Source organism: Nicotiana sylvestris, chromosome 5 (genome assembly GCF_000393655.2).
Source record: "Nicotiana sylvestris chromosome 5, ASM39365v2, whole genome shotgun sequence".
NCBI lineage: Eukaryota > Viridiplantae > Streptophyta > Magnoliopsida > Solanales > Solanaceae > Nicotiana > Nicotiana sylvestris.
The window spans coordinates 128540286-128558839 of NC_091061.1; the positions used below are offsets into that span (position 1 = coordinate 128540286).

At 36.2% G+C, this 18554-nt stretch overlaps 1 protein-coding gene across 1 annotated transcript; it reads right to left on the minus strand.

Moving 5' to 3' along the window:
- Positions 1–12189: 12189 nt before the first annotated feature.
- Positions 12190–15749, minus strand: LOC104228029 (uncharacterized). Its single transcript, XM_009780414.2, has 2 exons — positions 15575–15749; positions 12190–15241 (listed from the first exon to the last, which is right to left on the minus strand). The coding sequence occupies exon 2, from the start codon at positions 14803–14805 to the stop codon at positions 13426–13428; it is 1380 nt and encodes a 459-aa protein (XP_009778716.1). The 5' UTR covers positions 14806–15241; positions 15575–15749; the 3' UTR covers positions 12190–13425.
- Positions 15750–18554: the final 2805 nt, after the last annotated feature.

The window sequence follows — 18554 nt, forward strand, 5'->3', positions numbered from 1 at the left end:
GGCCCGCGAAGCCCACGAGCCCGGCCCGTTAAGCACAGGACCATGTGGGCTTAGGCCCGTCACGGGCCGGTTCCACCCATTAGGCCCACGAAGCCCGGGACCGCCAGAGCCCGGGACCACGAAGCCCGGGACCGCGAGGCCCGGCCCGTTAGGCCCACTAAGGCCCGGGCCCGGGACAAAATACAGCATTAATGTGGGTATTTCCGCTAAGATTAGATAATGGCCCTGGCGGGCGAGAGGGTTTCTTGACTTGTTGACTTCATAGGCGGCTATGAGTTCCACATGTTTCTTTATCATGAACAGTGATGTGCAGGTCCGGAATAAGGTTATATTCAATGGGATGTGTTTTGTCGGCATCCAGGATGTTATTTGAGCAGCTATGGTGGTAAGATGTAATTGCTTCGGGCATTTGAGTTGTGTGGAGCAGTGTGTGATTGTATTCTAGATTGGAAGTTGGCTTGATTCAGCTTGTTAAGGCTCATGTAGTGTGATGAAGTGGAATTCAGATCCGATGATGAATTTTAGATGTTGAGGTTTGGGTTCTTTTTAAGGTTATGGACTAAGGAGGAGATGAGACCTTCAGTTAAGTGGCATTGTCATTTCTTCATATGTTGGATGATGGGGAAACACCCCCGGGTGTATGAATAGTGAGCTCATGAAGTGGTTCAATGGTTTTTGAATGACTCCGGGCACGTTCGAGGACGAACGTATGTTTAAGTGGAGGAGGATGTAATAACCCGACTAGTCGTTTTGAGCAATTTCGCCCGATTCGGCAGTTTGAGGTCTCGAGTAACTTCATAATATGTGTATTGACTTGCGTGCATGGTTTAATTCAGTTAACGGATGATTCAGAGTCAAATTGGAAGAAGAAAACTAGCTTTGGAAGTTTAAACGGTGAGAATTTGGCCGGAATTGGAATTTTGGGTAAATGACCCCGGAATGGGTCGTGGGTGATCTCAACAGCTTCGAATGGTGATTTTGGACTTAGGCGCGTGTCCGGATTCGGATTTGGAGGTTCGTATGGTAATTTGAGGTGTTTCAGCGAAAGTTGGAAAAGTTGAAGTTTGGAAAAGTTGAAGTTTGGAAAATGGTGAAGTTTGACCCACAGTTGACTTTTGTGATATCGGGGTCGGAATGCGATTCCAAGATTTGGAACAGCTCTGTTATGTCATTTTGGACTTGTTTGCAAAATTTGGCATCATTCCGGGTTGAATTGATAGGTTTTGGCACTAGTTTTGGAAGTTAGAAAGTTTGAAAGTTCCTAAGTTCGATTCTTGGTGTGATTCGATGTTTCGGCGTTGTTTATTTGAGACCTCGAGCAAGTCTGTGTTAGGTTATATGACTTGTTTGTGTGTTTGGACGGGGTTCCGGGGGCCTCGGGTGTGTTCCGAGTGGGCTACGGGTCATTTTCCCTTATTTTTGAACTGCTGTTTTCTGCTTCTAGTATCCTCTTTCGCGATCGCGAACAGCCTTTCGCGTACGCGAAGCCTTGTTACTGACCACTTGGAAATTCTTCTTCGCGTTCGCATAACACTCCTAGCATTCGCAAAGCTCTGCTTTATCCCTCATCGCATCCGCGTCCCCCCCTCATGCGTTCACGTAATTATGCAATCCCACTCTTCGCGTTCGCGTACTAGTTCACGCATTCGCGAAGAGCAATCTCTGGGCCATAATATTTTCCTTCTTCACGTTCGCGTGCGTGCTGTCGTGTTTGCGAAGCACATCTGTACAGCCTTCATTTTTCTTTTTCGCGAACGCGATACTTCCTCCGCGTTCGTGATGCTTTAATATCTGGGCAGAATATAAGTTTTCCAAATCGAGAGTAAGGCCATTTTTAACATTTTTGGAGTTCTAGAGCTCGGTTTTGGGCGATTCTTTGTGGGTTTTTAAAGCAAAACAATTGGGCAAGTGTTCTTCACCTAGAATTGATTATATTCCATGAATTTGTCTTTATTTTTATCATTTAATTTGTGATTTGGGTTGAGCAAAGTGTTGGTTTTTGAAGAAAATTCCTAAAATGAAACATCGTGATTTGAGGGGCCAAATGGTATCAGAATTTAATAAATTTTGTATGGTTGAACTCATATTGGAATGGTTATTCGGATTTTTATAAAATTTGTCGGGTTCTGAGGCGCGGGCCCGGGGGCCAACTTTTGGACCAATTTTTGAATTTTGTTAAAGATTGAGATTTTATGACCCGGAATAGTTTCTTATATGTTTTATTTGTGCTTTGAAGTTAATTTGGTTAGATTTGAGCCGTCCGGAGGTCTTTTCACCCGAGAAGTTCATTTTAGAGTATCGGTTTATCGCCTTTGAGGTAAGTATCTTGCCTAACCTTGTGTGGGGGACTTCCCCTTAAGAATTGAGTTTTCTATGCTAATTGTAGTCCATGCATGCAAGGTGACGAGTGTGTGCTCGGACTTATTTGTGGGAAATTTGCCTCTAGGGTGGTCCTTATGTGGAAAGTATCCGGTTATGATTGGGTTTCCTAATTGCTTAAATTGCCTATATATGCTCCATATGACGTTGTTAGCTTTCCTCTAATTCTTACGTGTTACATTGACCCTAAATTGCCTTAATTGAAGTGATTGTCGTCCTTATTGTTTTGACACTTCTTGGTTGTGAGTTCCTCTATGACTTCGTGCAAATAGGTTACATGTCCAATTGTTGTGGTTGCCGGTGTAGTTATCACGTGCTTATTATGTCTTATTGTGCAGTTGAGGTTTCATTGTGAAGTTAATTGTTGGTACAAGTTTGGTTATAATTGATTCCCTTGCCGGGACATATTTAATTATTACTGTTGGTTCCCTTGTCGGGACGTGTTTTATTCTTGTTGTTGACTCATTTGTCGGGATATTGTTGTTTCTTTATTATTTCCTTGCCGGGATTCTTTCATGATTGGTGTTGATTTGTATATTGGGATTGGGTTGCAGGGCGCAACAATATTATATGGATCAGGTTGCACGCCGCAATAATATTATATGGATCGGGTTGCACGCCGCAATAATATTATATGGATCGGGTTGCACGCTGCAACATCATTATATGATTTGGATTGGGTTGCACGCCGCAACAAGAAAGAATAAAAGTGAATATTGATTCTTATGGTGAGAACGAGAGTAAAAGCACGAAGGGTGATGCCGTGCACTTTCTGCTGTTATGTTTATTTGTTGTTATCAATTCAAATGTTTAAACTGTTTAATTCCTTTATTGTTGTGATCCTTTGTGTTAGAACCCACAATATTTTCAATATCTTACCGTATATATATATATATATATATATATATATATATATATACACACGTTCCAATACTTCAAACTTCAATAATTGTTACATCCTTAATTCAATTAGTTTCTCAATTATATCTCCTTAAACCATCTGAGGTTGTATTTTTCTTAAAAAGGAATTTCTACTAAGTTTTAAGTTATCAACTCCTCTGTTAAAGGTAATAATTCTTTCGATGTTGTATTTTAAATTAAAAAGGGGTACTTTCTTTACTCAAAGGATTTTCAAAGAAACAACTTCATCTTTTCTCGCTGGCTTTTCCTAATTACCTTAGAAATTGCAATTTCACTTATATTAGGTAAATGGGACTTCTTGGACGTATTGAGTGCATTGTACGAAAGTTATATATTGTATAGCATGAGGATTTTGTTGTTAAAAGTGAAAAGAGAAATGAAATATGGGGGCACAAGGTGCCGTGTGTACCGAAGGTTCGGAAGTTAAGATTATGATATGAGGAATCGAGGGTTGAGATGGTCAGGATTGTGTACTAGGCATGATGTGATTGATTTAGTTGGCATTGCTTTCTTTATTTGGATACATTCTTATTTGTCTTTGTTCTTGTTATGTCAGTGTTGATTTACTTGGTTATCTGATTTACTTGGTTATCTGATTTACTTGGTTATCGTTCGTTATTACCCGTGTTCTCCCTTATTGTTCCTACTGTTTGTATTTTGATTTCTTTCTGCTGTTAGTATTACCTTGTTAACTATATCTCGATATTTTATTATCATATCCTGTTCATTTCATTTGACCAGTAGGTGTCTTGATTGTTCCTCGTCACTACCCCACTGAGGTTAGTCTTGATACTTACTGGGCACCGCCGTGGTGTGATCATACTATACTTCTGTACATTTTTATGTACAGATCTAGGTATTGATCGATAGTAGCTGTGCGGGTTGTCACAGTGGAGACTCATGATAACCTATTGCTGCATTCGCAGGTCTCAGAGTCACCTTCGTTTGTATTTACGTTTCATTGATTCCTTCTCGTTCTAGAACAGTGTTGTATTTATTTTGTATAATTACTCTTAGAAAGGCTTATAACTTGTACCACCGGTTTTGAGAATTGTAATCTATTCAGAGTAATTTAATTTAAAGTTATTAAATATCAACATTATTTCAGTTTATGTTAGGCTTACCTAGTTTAGAGACTAGGTGCCATGACGACTCCTTCGGAGGGATTTTTGGGTCGTGACATAATCATTAAGTGTGTTTGTTGTTTTTTACTTCACAAGCACTTAATAAGTCTGAATAGGTATGTATGATTAAGATCTATAACAGATCTCATCTTTGTGCATTGTGGTGGAGTAATTAAAATATAAATCACATTCAAATATTCTAAGATGAGAAATATTTGGCTCCTTATCATAAGCCAATTGTAATAGGGAGACTTTATGATAACTTATAGCCTGATCCATACAAGAGCTGCTACATGCAAATAGCATGACCCCATGTTGAGATAAATTTTTTTGTTATCATAAGCATTGATCTAGCAATTAATTGGAGACGTTATTTGATCAATGATGTTGCTAGACCATTTTGAGTAAGAACATGAGCAACCAGATGCTCAATTGTTATACCAGTTGATATACAATAATCATTAAAGGCATGTGCAGTAAACTCACTAGCAAGACGAAGTGTCTTAATCACATAATCTAGAAATTGTGCTTTTAATCGTATTAATGCAGCTAACAACCTCGGGAATGCCAAATTCCGGTTTGACAACAAGCACACATGTGAGCATCTTGTAGATGCATCTTATCAAAATCATATAATATCTAAATGGTTCACATGCATGGACAGTGTATGGGCCTATATATATCACCTTATATACGTTCCAAAAATGCAAAGGATTCAATCCCCACTTTAATTATTTATGGTCTAATAATCAGTTTTACATTGAGAATATGCAACATAAGAGAATTCTTTAGTTTTAAGAATCTTTTGGTTTTTCAATGAATGATATACTATGTGAATTTTCAATTATTTTGTGCATCATATTATATCCGAGATGGACCAACCGGCCATGCCAAATAATAAAATCATTAGTAACCCCCTAGTTTACTATAGCATATGATTCGACTATACTATTTGTGTAGTACAAGCCGCACAAAAAGCAAATTATCTATCATATTCATATTTGTTACCATCCATATCACGAAACATCTCCTTCTAGAAGAAAGTCATTATTATTATTGTCATGGTCAAAATTATTAAAAGCAAGACCTGTTTCTTGCTTTACTTTTGCCCTTTAATAATTTTTCATAACGCCTAGCAAAATATTTTTGACGACCAATGACATAATCATGAGGCCACATAATAATATTTATCCTCTTTATTTCTCTCAAACCTCTTTAGAGGTGAGTTGTGAGATTTTAACAATCAAGAGCGTATCAATGTTCATGAGTTTATTTCATACGGCCACATTCACTTCTGGAATGTATTATAATCATCTTAACATGTCTCATGATTTCTCAGTATAAGCTTATTGTGTTTCCTTATCATTTATCATATTTGTTTTATTGCCCTCTTTAATATCATTTTGTAAGGTTAAATATGCCTTTACTTTCCTTTATTTTGATAGAGGATTGATTAAAGTTGGGCAAAATGTTCAGGTTTACAATATTTCTGTATCCAATGTCCTTTCATACCACATCATGGTAAATATTACCTTCACCTTTTGAAGGATAGTTTTAATATGAGAACCCTTATTGTTCTCCATATTCATAATTAAAATCATGATGACGAGTATTATTTCGTCTATTTCCACGTCCATGTATATTAATACAACCCCGATAATTACTTAGCCTTCTTTTAGACTTTAATTTATTGTTATCAGATTCGCTTCAAGGAATGGAGCAGATCTAGAGGGACAAACTTCATTAAAAGCATATTATTTTGTTGTAGTCATCATTATATCATTAATGTGGTGCATTGGGACTCAAACACAATGTCTCACCCTCATAAAATCATGTTAAGCCATAATGCGTGGGGACTTAAACCTAATGTCTTATCATCATGATGCACTAGGACTCAAAATGATGCGTGAACACAACTTCCGAAATATTGCTACTTCTGAAGCAAATTTGAGGCATGTAACATAGAGAATAATTATCTAACACGTCTTTACCAATAATAAATTTAGCATTTGAAAATATTATTACTTTTAATGATCATAACAATCAATCATAACTAACAATACTTTGAACGTATTGTCACTTAATTTAGCAGTTATAAGCATAAATGCATAGTTATGATGAATCTTTAAGAATATTAATTATCACTCTAAATGTTATATATTTATTATAATTATGTAATCAACATTTGCTAATGAAACAAGCACACGTAACACAGATCAATGCCTTTAGAACTTATTTGATATATATATATATATAATGTTGACATCCAAATTAAATATGATGAACATACTCTCTTAAAAAATCAAAGCCGTCAACATGCAATTAATTGCTAGCATTTGCATAGATTAATGTAAATTGTAGTCACGTGTAAAGTCTTTTATTATAGACCAATGTATTTGTCAAAACATCTATGTGAATAGTTTTCTAAATTCTTAAATGCTCTTTATTAAAGATGTACATTCTGGTGACTTTTATTTATGGAATTAACCTGTTTCTAGAGTCAGAGAATAGCCAAGTTATTGAAGGACTCTACTTTCTGTCGTGCTATAAAAATCGGTGTAACTTATGTATAAAACCTATGAGATAAATTAACACATTTTAGTCTTTTTTTTTCATGAAAGAAAAATGCAAGCATTACCTAAGAAACCCATAACCATTATTGAATGTAATTTACTATCACGCCCCAATCTTGGGAGGCGTGGCTGGCACTCGGTGCCGCACTGGCTCGAGCGAACCACTATATAACTCATTTTTATTTTTTTTTCTTGGCAACTATCCTGGGCCAACATGGCCATACCTCGTTATGTATAACTATAAGTGAAAAACACGGTATCACTGGGCGAATTTTTGTTAAAACATAAATACATATGGGCCATCAAGGCCTCTAACATACTGTACAATCTGATTCTCTGTCTACAAAACCTCTAAGATTATTTGACATCAAATGAGACGGGGTACCGGCCTACCCATAAGTCTGTATCAAACTTCTGACACGATGATCAGGTGGTGGTGCATATGTAATGCCATAACCTTTTCTCATATATATATATATATACACGCATATATAACGCCATCTGGTGCCACTATGAGCAAAATCATCAACGTATACCACCTGATCAGCTGGTATACGTTGATGATTTGCCCACAGTGGCCGAGATGGTATGATGGGATGCCCTCAGAGGCTTGATGATGTTATGTACGTACAGAACTATGCATTACATGACATTTATACGCACATGCATGATATTATAAATGCTTCATGATTTATAGAGTCATCCATACTTACAGGTTGAGTCATTTACTCTATATTTCTTCCATGTCTGTTATCTATTTATTTATCTGCCTTATATACTCAGTACATCATTCGTACTGACGTCCTTTTGTTAGGGATGCTGCATTCATGCCTGCAGGTATAGACAATCAGTTTGACGATTCCTCACAGTAGACGAGATCGGCATTCAGCAAAGGATCGGTAAGACTCCATCTCATTCGGAGTGCAGCCGAGTCTATGAGTCATCGTGTCAAAATTTTGATACAGACTTATGGGTAAACCGGTACCCCGTCTCATTTGATGTCAAATAATCTTAGAGGCTTTGTAGACAGAGAATCAGATTGTACAGTATATCAGAGGCTTTGACGGCCCATATGTAATTATGTTTTAAGAAAAAATGGCCCAGTGATATCGTGTTTTCCACTTATAGTTATACATAACGAGTTGTGGTCATGTTGGGCCATGATAGTTGCCAAAAAAAAAGAGTTGCAGAGTGGTTCGCTCGGGCCAGTGCGGCACGGAGTGTCAGCCACGCCTCCCAAGGTTAGGGCGTGACATTTACAACATGCATATATTAAAATATCATGCAATTCAACTAGAAGTGAATAAGACCGAAGAATCGTGGCCGTGTATAATGATTCTATTCTATCGGTATCCCATCTTCTTTAATATTACTTTATAGTCATGCTTTTAGAGCTATATATATGATTAAAGATTAATTTACTATGTAGTATGTGTACCAAATTTATCTAATGATAGCATTGTATCCTACCAGCAAAATCAAAGTAAATATAACTTGAGGTCAGCAACATACCTCATTGTCTGCTTATAATTCTATTATAATTTGAATTTCTTATGCCGTACTGCCAGACTGAGTCGAAAAGAAAATCAGCTCAACACCTGTAGTTAGAGACTCGTACTGATAACGTGTTAATAAATTAAGCTTAAAGTGACAATATGAAATATAAAGTTGACAATATATGTAGAGAGGGAGAAAAAACTTTAATTTCTTCTTATTCCAAGTATGTTTCTTGTGTATCCTACGAAGAAAACTTATACATACATTGAAAGTGACATCCTAATACATTGGATTTATAACAATGAGGCCTTAGTGAGTTTTAAAATAATTATTTTACTGTCTTCGAGTTTAAGGATTTCCAACATAATTGCTCAACCTCAGGTAAAGTAGTGTCTCTCTAACTAACAAGTCTAAACACGAGACTTTTCTAATCATGCGTATAATGATTGCAAGCATATTTGTTTTAAATTTGATGGCTCATATATAATATTTTCCTTCTAATACTAATATATTACGTCTACTGTTTTCTTTGTACTATTTTCCTGTTCAAGCAAAAAAAGAGTTATTTTAAAAATGAAATATCACTAATATTTTGGTTTCATTTGTTAATCTTTTAATTTTTTTGCTTTTTTGCTTGAACCTGAAAGTTCAGTTTCAGTCACAATTACAAGTTTGATTAATAGAATATAATTTTAAATAATAATATAAAAAAATACTGAACCGAAAGCTTTCAAAATTGAACCAAATGGATCAATAAACACTCCTGGGGTAAGAAAATTTAAGCATATTGTTGAACTAATGCACCATAAAAAACTTTTAATATTATTTATTTATATTCAGGTTGCTAAATTATTTATAATTAATTTAAAATATATATACAATATCATTGCTGAAATTTATGAGGTCTAGTGACACCTTGCAGCTTGTTTGGATGGTTGTTATGTATCGTTTCATGATGTATCATATAGTATTATATTGTATTGTATCGTTTTGACATATACAATATTTGGTTAGATTGTATTGTTTGTCGTCATTTCATGATGTCATGCACCAATAATATGAAGAATAAATTTGCAATATTATAAAAAAAGAGTAAAGTACGAGATAATATTATCTATCTATCTATATTACTATAAAAGCAGGAACCCTCTAAATTAAAAGTTAAATTACTTAATTGCCCTGTTATTAACCTAATTAACTTGAAGACCATTAACTACCGTTCCTAAGGTTTTGAACCGTTGCAACCTTTACGCTTGTACATAGCTAATTTCGGCAAAGAATCAGTGCTCTCCTCATGACCCTTCATATTCTCAATTAACGGCATTAGATTATGCCTCTTAACTTGGCTTTCTAAACAAAGTCTCTCTTTTTCACTTTTCTTACCAGTTACCAAGTTTGTGTGCTTAATTGTCAAAGTTCCAGCGCTGCTACTATTTCTTCCATCAATCTCCAACGAAAATCTACTTGTAAGTTCACTTCTGTTTACCTATCGTTCTTATTTGTTGCATGTCTATATAAAGTCATGTAATAAAAAGTTTTGTCAAATAAATATTAGTATTATTACAAGAAAGTTTTAAGAAAAATATTCACACAAAAATCTTCTATCAAAAGTACTTTTGTACGCACAAAAGTTACGCAAATTAGCAAGTTTGGACACTTTCAAAATTGAGAATATTCTAATTCTATGAAAAATTAGTCAAGAACTAATATCCAATAAATCAAAAGTACTAAGAAGCATCACACACACAAAAAATTGTTTAACTTATCAAAGTATTGGAGTGCACAATCATCTTTTGAAATGGATCAATCGAGTTAGATCACTCCTTCACGATTATAGTAAAAATATACAATTGGCTCCATAGGTCAATATTCTTATTTCTGTATATTTGTCCAGTAATAAACAGACTATTCGTTAGAGATATTTTTTTAAAAAAAATCGAATGTTAATTAGCGTAGACTTTATTCGGGAATATAAGTCTTTGAAAAAGGACTCATTGTTAATGTATAATTAGGTAGAAACTACCATACATGCTACATGAATACAAGGGCATGCTATTATAACAATAGTTAAACCAACGAATTACTTCAACATGGGACTACATAACCATACGTTTCTCTTATTTATCTATATCTATCTATCTATACTATATATTAAAAGTGGGAACCTCAAACTTAAAAGTTAAATTACTAAAATGCCCTCCTTAATTTTCTAATTAAGTACCCTATTGCGTTTAATAAAACCATAAAAGACACCTAAAATTTCTAACGTTGCCTTGCAAAAATGCTTCGATATCATTGAAAAAGCAGTTTCCATGTGCTTCAAGCACATCTATGATTTTGGAGATAAGCGGACTCGAACCGTTGACATACGCCGCAGGGTAAACCACCGCCTCTCAAGAGTATTTGATGAAACGGTGGAAGCTTTTACAATACCCTTCTTAATTACTTAAGAACCCCATTTTAAAAAAAAAAGTAATTAAGAAGAATGCCTATAATTTCTAACGTTGCTTTGGTTGAGAGAAGTTACTGAAACGATGACAGCTTTTGTTATTGAGAAAGCATCTCTACTTGAGAACCCAGTAAACTGAAACCTGCATTAATTAACTTATACACGAATAAAGCTTCTTCTTTATATTTTCAAGTAGTACGTTTACATCATATAAGTTCATTTACATTCATCCGAAAGAACAATGTAAGGTATGACCAACGCTCCCAAACCAGGTGATTAACCAATCGTCTTGCTTGATCACGAAATAGGAAATTGCCGAAAAACACATACGAATAACTAACTGCTGGCCAAGTGCTTTTCTTACTGTCTTGTGATTAATCCAATACCGGAAATATAGCATCCAACTTTTCTTTACTACCCAGGACTTCGATACATTAAGAAATTAGGTAGAAGAATAAAATTTTTAGCATTAGGATTTCATATTTGTACAGGCCCCTTTCAATACCACGGAAAGCATCCCTATTAATCAGGTAAAGCGAGGTTAACACTGCTTCAAACCATAAAGACTTTTGAAGATTCATCTCAAAGGAAAGTGCCCTAATAACTTCCAATAAATGTCTCTTTTTCCATTCTGCAACCCCATTTTGCTGTGGGGTGTATGGGCATGTCATTTGAGACTCAATACCTTGTTTGTCCAAATATCCCTACAGCAGTTTTTGGGAAATGTACTTTCTACCATTATCTGACTTAAGTCTTTTTATAGAAATTGAGAATTAAATTAAATGTTTCTCCAGGAAGACCGAGAATGAAGAATGCATAACTAAAGTGAAAATGGGAGACGCCTTTAATTTCTTGGGAACAACATGCAAATTTGGCCAACAACATGCAACCGGTTGGAAATTAAAGGATATCGAATAGGATTGTATTTGATCTATTATTTAGTTCGGTCGTGGTACATGATGGAGTGTTATCCTATCAAAAGATTCATGGATCGTATAGGATTAATTTGAATCTGATACTGAGAAAGGATCCTACATTGTTGGTGAAGAGTCGATTTGGAAAATCTTAACTAATGCTACTTCGTCGGGTCGCCTCATGCCGTAGTGAAGTTCATTGCAATGTTATTCTTCTGTGCTTATATACTCCTATTTAATTTATCGCTTGACGTAAAAGAAAAATTCCTATGTAAGCGAATTAAATTTCAAAGTTTTTCCCGGAATTAAAGTTTAGTTGTTCCATGCTGAGGTTTGTAACAAATGCTACAATCTCAAAGTATATTGATAAGAACTAACGATCTATTACAATTTCTAGTAGCCGAACCAACACTCAAACTGCAGGCTAATGGTTAAAATACTAAAACTAAGAATATAAGAGAAGATACACAGATAGTAGAAGAAGAGAAATGAGAAGCTTAGACTTAGAAAGAAGAAGAGAGGAACAGACTTTTCTTCAACAATTCGCATAACCCCCAACTCAGATCCACTACCTTTTTTAACATAACCGTCTTAAGCCCACAATCTACTACTCATCCTGGATCCCAAATTAACCTGGGCTTATTGTTTGTTCTCGGCCCAATAGCTCGTGTCAGCACAATAGCTACTTGTGTGACATTGGGCTGAGACTGATTCATAACAATACTCTCATCCTCAATAAGAACCTTGTCCTCAAGGTTCGAGTCAAGAACAATGATACTCACTACCTCCCAATCAAATAGCTCAATACCAAGGCATGTTTTATGACTTGAGGAAAATATGTGATCTAGTGCACCTGTTATGGACCAATCACCTTGGTCATTGCAGCTCTTAGTAGACAATAACAAATTTATAAACTTGAATGCCATCAGAATCTGCCATTCACAGCGACCTGACTTGCCTTCCATCTTTTGGAAGCAATTAGCAATAAGGTAAATGAGCGAACCAATGCAAACATTCCAGTAGTGAACCTCCACAAAAGCCTGAACTCGATTAAAGAGAAACTGCCTTTTCGTGGTACTGGAAATTCTTCCTTCGAGCATTCCATAACTTCCCCATCAGTCCAAATATTTAATAGGAACGGATTATAAGAAAATGATAAGCACGGATTCTCAGTCAATGTAATACATGCATAAGCAAACATCCGCAAATAGCTTATCAAAATGGTAATAGTATCAGCAATGCCCCATTCTATCCATTCTTCTTTAGTATAATTTCTTGATTGAAGGGAAAGATCAATTGTGTTAGCTTGAGCTACTGGAAATGGGTCCCAAATGAAATTCTTCGTGGTCACAGTTGAGTCATTTTCTTCTCTATCAAAAGCAATATTCACATGATAGGCCACAATGTGGGAAATAATGTCAAATAATTGGCCGCCGAGTAATCCATCAAGAACGCTGCTAGGAGCAAAAGTTATTTTGAAATCACTTGAAATATAATACAGGCAACACCTTTTAACATGCTCAAACCCGTCGACACGAGAGTTATCCATGAAGTACTGAGAAACAATTTTAGACGCTCGCTCTCCACTTAATCCCATCACACCTGCAGTCGATTTTCAACATTACCAAGTTGAGTTCAGTTATAACATGCCCTGCAACAACACAATTTTCACTGCCGCCAGAAAATGTATAACCAGCTCCTTGCACTGCTTGATGCTTTACCTTATATCCACTCCTCAAGTTTAATGCTTTCCACTCCTGTAATATGTCAGTAAGTACATTTGTTGCGGGCTGCATCTTCATGTACTGTTGTGTGGTGTCATACTTTTCTGCAGTAAAGTATTTCACTAGTCTAAAGAGTAGTTGCTGGATCTCCGCACAAAGGGAAGTATTAAACCCACCAGGATCAAAGATAATATACAGCAAAGTAGACCTTGCTAGATCAAACATAGCAAACAAGAGTCTGGCGGCTTTATTGACCCAAATATTTGGTGACTGCTTTGAGTAACTTTCAACAATTTCTTGGAGCGCTCTATGTAGTTTCTCCTCCCTAACATGCACGCTTGATTCAAACAAGAATCCAAAAAGATTGCGCTCCTGCCCAGTTTCACCCCAATAGTCTAAATGGGCGTTGATATCATGGTGGAACCACAATATATTTTTAAAATCTACCTTCAGAGTTGATTCACAGTGACAGCCTAAGAGGAGAAAACTTCTTTTAGTTTGCCTGTCTTCCCAATTGTCCATGTTACAGGTAACAACTTTTGTCTTCGAGAAACCCTCATTTGGACTTAAAACTTCAGATTCAACGGATAAAAACACACATGAATCAACCTGAAAATCTTGCCCTGTGTCAAACCAATTGTCCCCACAACTACAAAATAGGATAGTCCCTATTATTGATTCAGGCACATAGTAGAGATACGTGCAAGCCCTCACAAGAAAACAATAAGAAGAATCAAGCATATGACCATCATCCAAATTGACACTAACAGGCAAAGCGAGTATTTGACAAATAGGGAAGTTACCACATGTGACCAGGCTAGGAAAAGAATCCAGAAGCATAGTGGCAAATTGACTGAGTTGTTCAGTGGTATCTCGCTTAGGACTTTTAGCAAAAACCAGGTTCACATGGCTTGTGGTATTATCTTCTAAAGCAGATTCAATCTCAGGGAACAAGACATGTGCATTTAGTAGTTCAACACTGGATGATTCATCAAAAGGAATTGAAAACGAAACATTGTCTGCAAATTGGTTCCACAAAATAGTGCTAGTTCCTTGTGAAAGTTGGTCAAGCATTTCGTCTTCACTGTTTGCTAAAGTTGTAGTGACACTATCAATATAATCTATGGGATCAATTTCGATAGAGTCTGAACCAACCTGAATTTCAAGAGCTGGAACTGATGATACCGATTCAACAGAATCACACCCGTCTGCTCTTTTGGACATTTTATCGAACACGTTGGCCACCTCTGAGTTTCCACATTTGAAAGTAGAATCCAAGTCATATGAGTTTGTGACATAGCTCAGAGCTGCAATCGGAGACACGGAGATCGTTGATGGAACCAATGTAGCATGACTCACGTAGTCAACACAAGCCTGTGAAGTTTCTGCTGTAGTTACTAAATTTGTGAAGGTCCGTGTTCGAAAATGCAGCTTCAATTTCTCCTTAAAATGATTCCAATCAAAAAATTGCTCGTTTCGAAACAACCAATCAAACAAAATAAGAGCGTCACCATCAAAGTAGAAGGATGGAAGAGGTAGCCAGTCCTTCTCGGAGAAGCCAAGGTAGGTGAAGTAACGCTCAGCTCGAAAAATTAATCCAGCACTCGGTGTTGCCAGTGCCGTTAAATTGATCTAGTACCACCGCTGCCATTGGAGTCCTCTGGATGAAAGCACCAATGTTACAAATGCTACAATCTCAAAATATATTGATAAGAACTAACGATCTATTACAATTTCTAATAGCCGAACCAACACTCAAACTGCAGGCTAATGGTGAAAATACTGAAACTAAGAATATAAGAGAAAGATACACAGATAGTAGAAGAAGAGATATGAGACAATTCGCATAACCCCAACTCAGATCCACTACCCTTTTTAACATAATCGTCTTAAGCCAGCCTACAATCTACTACAGATCCACCCAATAGCTACTTATGTGACATTGGCGTGAGGCTGATTCATAACAAGGTTTTTGCGAAGAAAATTTCTTTACCTCTACTAGCTTTTACTAGTGTGATGTTTCAACCACAATTACATATATATGCTTTTTCTTTTCTCGAATGTCCCCGAAAGAACAATTATATATGCCTTTCTAACTCTCAAGTTTTCCTCCTATGTATTCATGCCACATGAGGCATTTTCAAACGAGAAAAAAACTATGTTTTGGTTGAAAGCATTTCAAAAGGTAGGAACTACAACAATCATTTTTCCTCTTATCGGTTTGCTTAGGGGTCGTTTGGTAGGGTCCATAAGAATAATTTGAATATGGTGTATTAGTAATGCTGGTATTAGTTATGTTTGCATTAGTTATGCTGGTATTAGTTATGCTGACATATTTCTTATCCATTGTTTGGTTTGATGTATAAAAGCATAACACAATTTCTAAAAGAATTACTTATTTACAAAAATACCCTCAAAACTAGTCCATCACTCAAACTTTTTAAAAGAAACATATGTTGAGAAATATTTTTATATGAAAAAGTTTAAAAAAATTATTTGATTTGTCTACCTATATTGTAAAATAGAACTAAATATTTATTTATAAAAAAGAAATATGCTAAGTATTTATTTATTTACTAGAGATATAATTTTATTTCTCACTATTTGAATTATTTTAAACTTGTATTAATATAATAACTAGCATATTTTAATCAAGCATAAATTTTGAAGGACAATTTTGTCTTTAACTAAGTTAGTACGTGCATTAAAACCCATTGCATTGCTAATACCATGGTTTTCTATGCATTAGTTATGCATAGGATAATACCAAATAGGATGTATAACTAATGCTTGCATAACTAATGTATAGATTCAAATTGTCTACCAAACAAGGTATTATTAATACATAAAGCTAATACAAGCATTATTTTATCTAATGCATCCTACCAAACGACCCCTTAGAAAATTAGAGGTCCCGCAGAATTTTGATTTTTGTTTTTAGGGGTGAGGGGTTGGCGAGGGAGGAGTTGGCATGACTACTCCTTTGAAGAAATTTTTAAAATTTTCAGCACTTTAAAGAGTAAAAATCCATATTGTTAAAAGTAACCAATATTATCAAGAAATAAATGAAAATAAAGAACAAAAAACATATATCATACATTACATTATTTGTCAAAAAAATATTTATATTTAATTTTATATTGAAGAATATATATCATTACAAATAATATTATGAAGGGGGGGGGGGGAAATATGTTTGTTCGACTCAACCAGTAAAAAATATAGACTCCAAAGAAAATACAATCAAAGTAGAAGCAAAAAATATACTGGTTTCAAGGGTTTTTTTAAATGAGCAAAAAATTGAAAGTATGTTTAGTGCAATAGATGTTCTCCCCTAGATATGAAGGGCATCTAATTCGTCGGAAAATAATTTCATGTACATATTGTAAGCACGTGATTTTTGCCCTATGAAAGAATTATTCCCAAAAAATTCAAAATAAAACGATTTTCCTTTGTGTGCAATTTTGAGAATTTTCGCGGCATTTTAGGATAATTATTTGTATTTGTCCATGCATGTTTATTTGTTAAATTAATAAAAAATACAAAAATATGTCGCCTTTGCATTTAGGATTTAATTGTACAATTAGGAGTAATTAAGTTTGTTTTACAAGAATGAAAATTACAAAAATATGCATCGTTTGCATTTTTAGCATTCAATGTCAAAATTGTGCAATTTTGTTTTAATGGGTGTTTAATTATGTATGATAAATGTTGCTAGGAATTAGTTAGTATTTTTGATAAGTTAATTTAGTTTATAACTTAATTTAGAATTTTAGTTTTATTAATTAGAAAGTAAAAGAAAAGAGAGCAAAAAATAAAGAAAAATCGGAATTGGGCCTCTTCCTCAATTTTGAACCTAGGCCCAAAACACCTCTACCCAAACTAAATAACCCCTTATCCAACCCCAAAGACCCACCGGGTCGACCCGACCCGGTCCGCCCCATAACCCCAAATGACCTAACCCCTCCTAATTTTCACTTCATTTTTCCTAAACCTAAACCTAAACCCATCCCCCCCTCTCTTTCTCTCTTCACCTTCACCATGAACAACCCCCCCAAGCTCCCCAACCATGGCTGCCTCATCTTCTCCTTCACCATCTCCAGCTCGAACGCACAGTCCTCACGACCACTGGACCAACACCACGACCACGTCGCACAGCCCCGCCATGGACGACCACAAGTTCGTCGACGTGAGCTGCTGATGCGCGCAGTTTCGACGCGTGCGTTTCGTCGTCTCCAAACGACCAGCAGCTCCGCCAACAAACCTTCCTAGCTCTTGTACCCGCCGCCCATAACCCTGCACAACAGCTCCAAACAAAAGCCAAGCAGGCTGCTTTCTTCTTCATTGTCGAGCTCGAGCTCCCATGGCTGCCTTCCTCGTCGACCAGTGGCGACGACCAGCACCCCAACCTCTTGCTTCGTCGAGCTCTAGCCATGGACATTGTGTTTGCTTCATCTTCTCTGCCCAAACGACCACTCAGTCCATGTCCAAACGAGCCCCATCGGCTTCTGCTTCGTCCAACGAACAACAGCCACACCCCACTCCTCGTCGTCTCTTTCAACACCCAGCTCCACCACGACAATATGTCGTCGTCCAGTAGGGTCGCCGGAGCCTGTCGCCTCCAGTCCAAGATGAGACCCAACCATCTCGTTTGTTCGAGCTTTGGTCGGGGTTGTTGAAACAGTTCATACGTAGTCGAGGTCGTCAAGTTGCAGTGCGTTGAGGTTGCCATTCGAACCCAATCCCTTTAATATGGTACGATTCCAGTCTATTTTGTGGTGTTGTTAGCTTTCATTCATCTTTTGCTCAATTCTCGTTCCGTGCAAAATTAAATGTTTGGTTTATTCTGATTTTTTCTTTTTCTTTGTATCGTTGCATATTTCAAGTTAGGAAGTTCAATCAGTCTTGTATAAAACTGTGGCTATTCCCATAAATGTTTATTATTGCTATTGGTTCAAATGGTTTCGTTTGGT

Coding starts and splice junctions, on each gene's coding strand:
- LOC104228029 (XM_009780414.2), bottom strand. CDS start 14,805: ATGTCCAAAAGAGCAGACGGGTGTGATTCTGTTGAATCGGTATCATCA.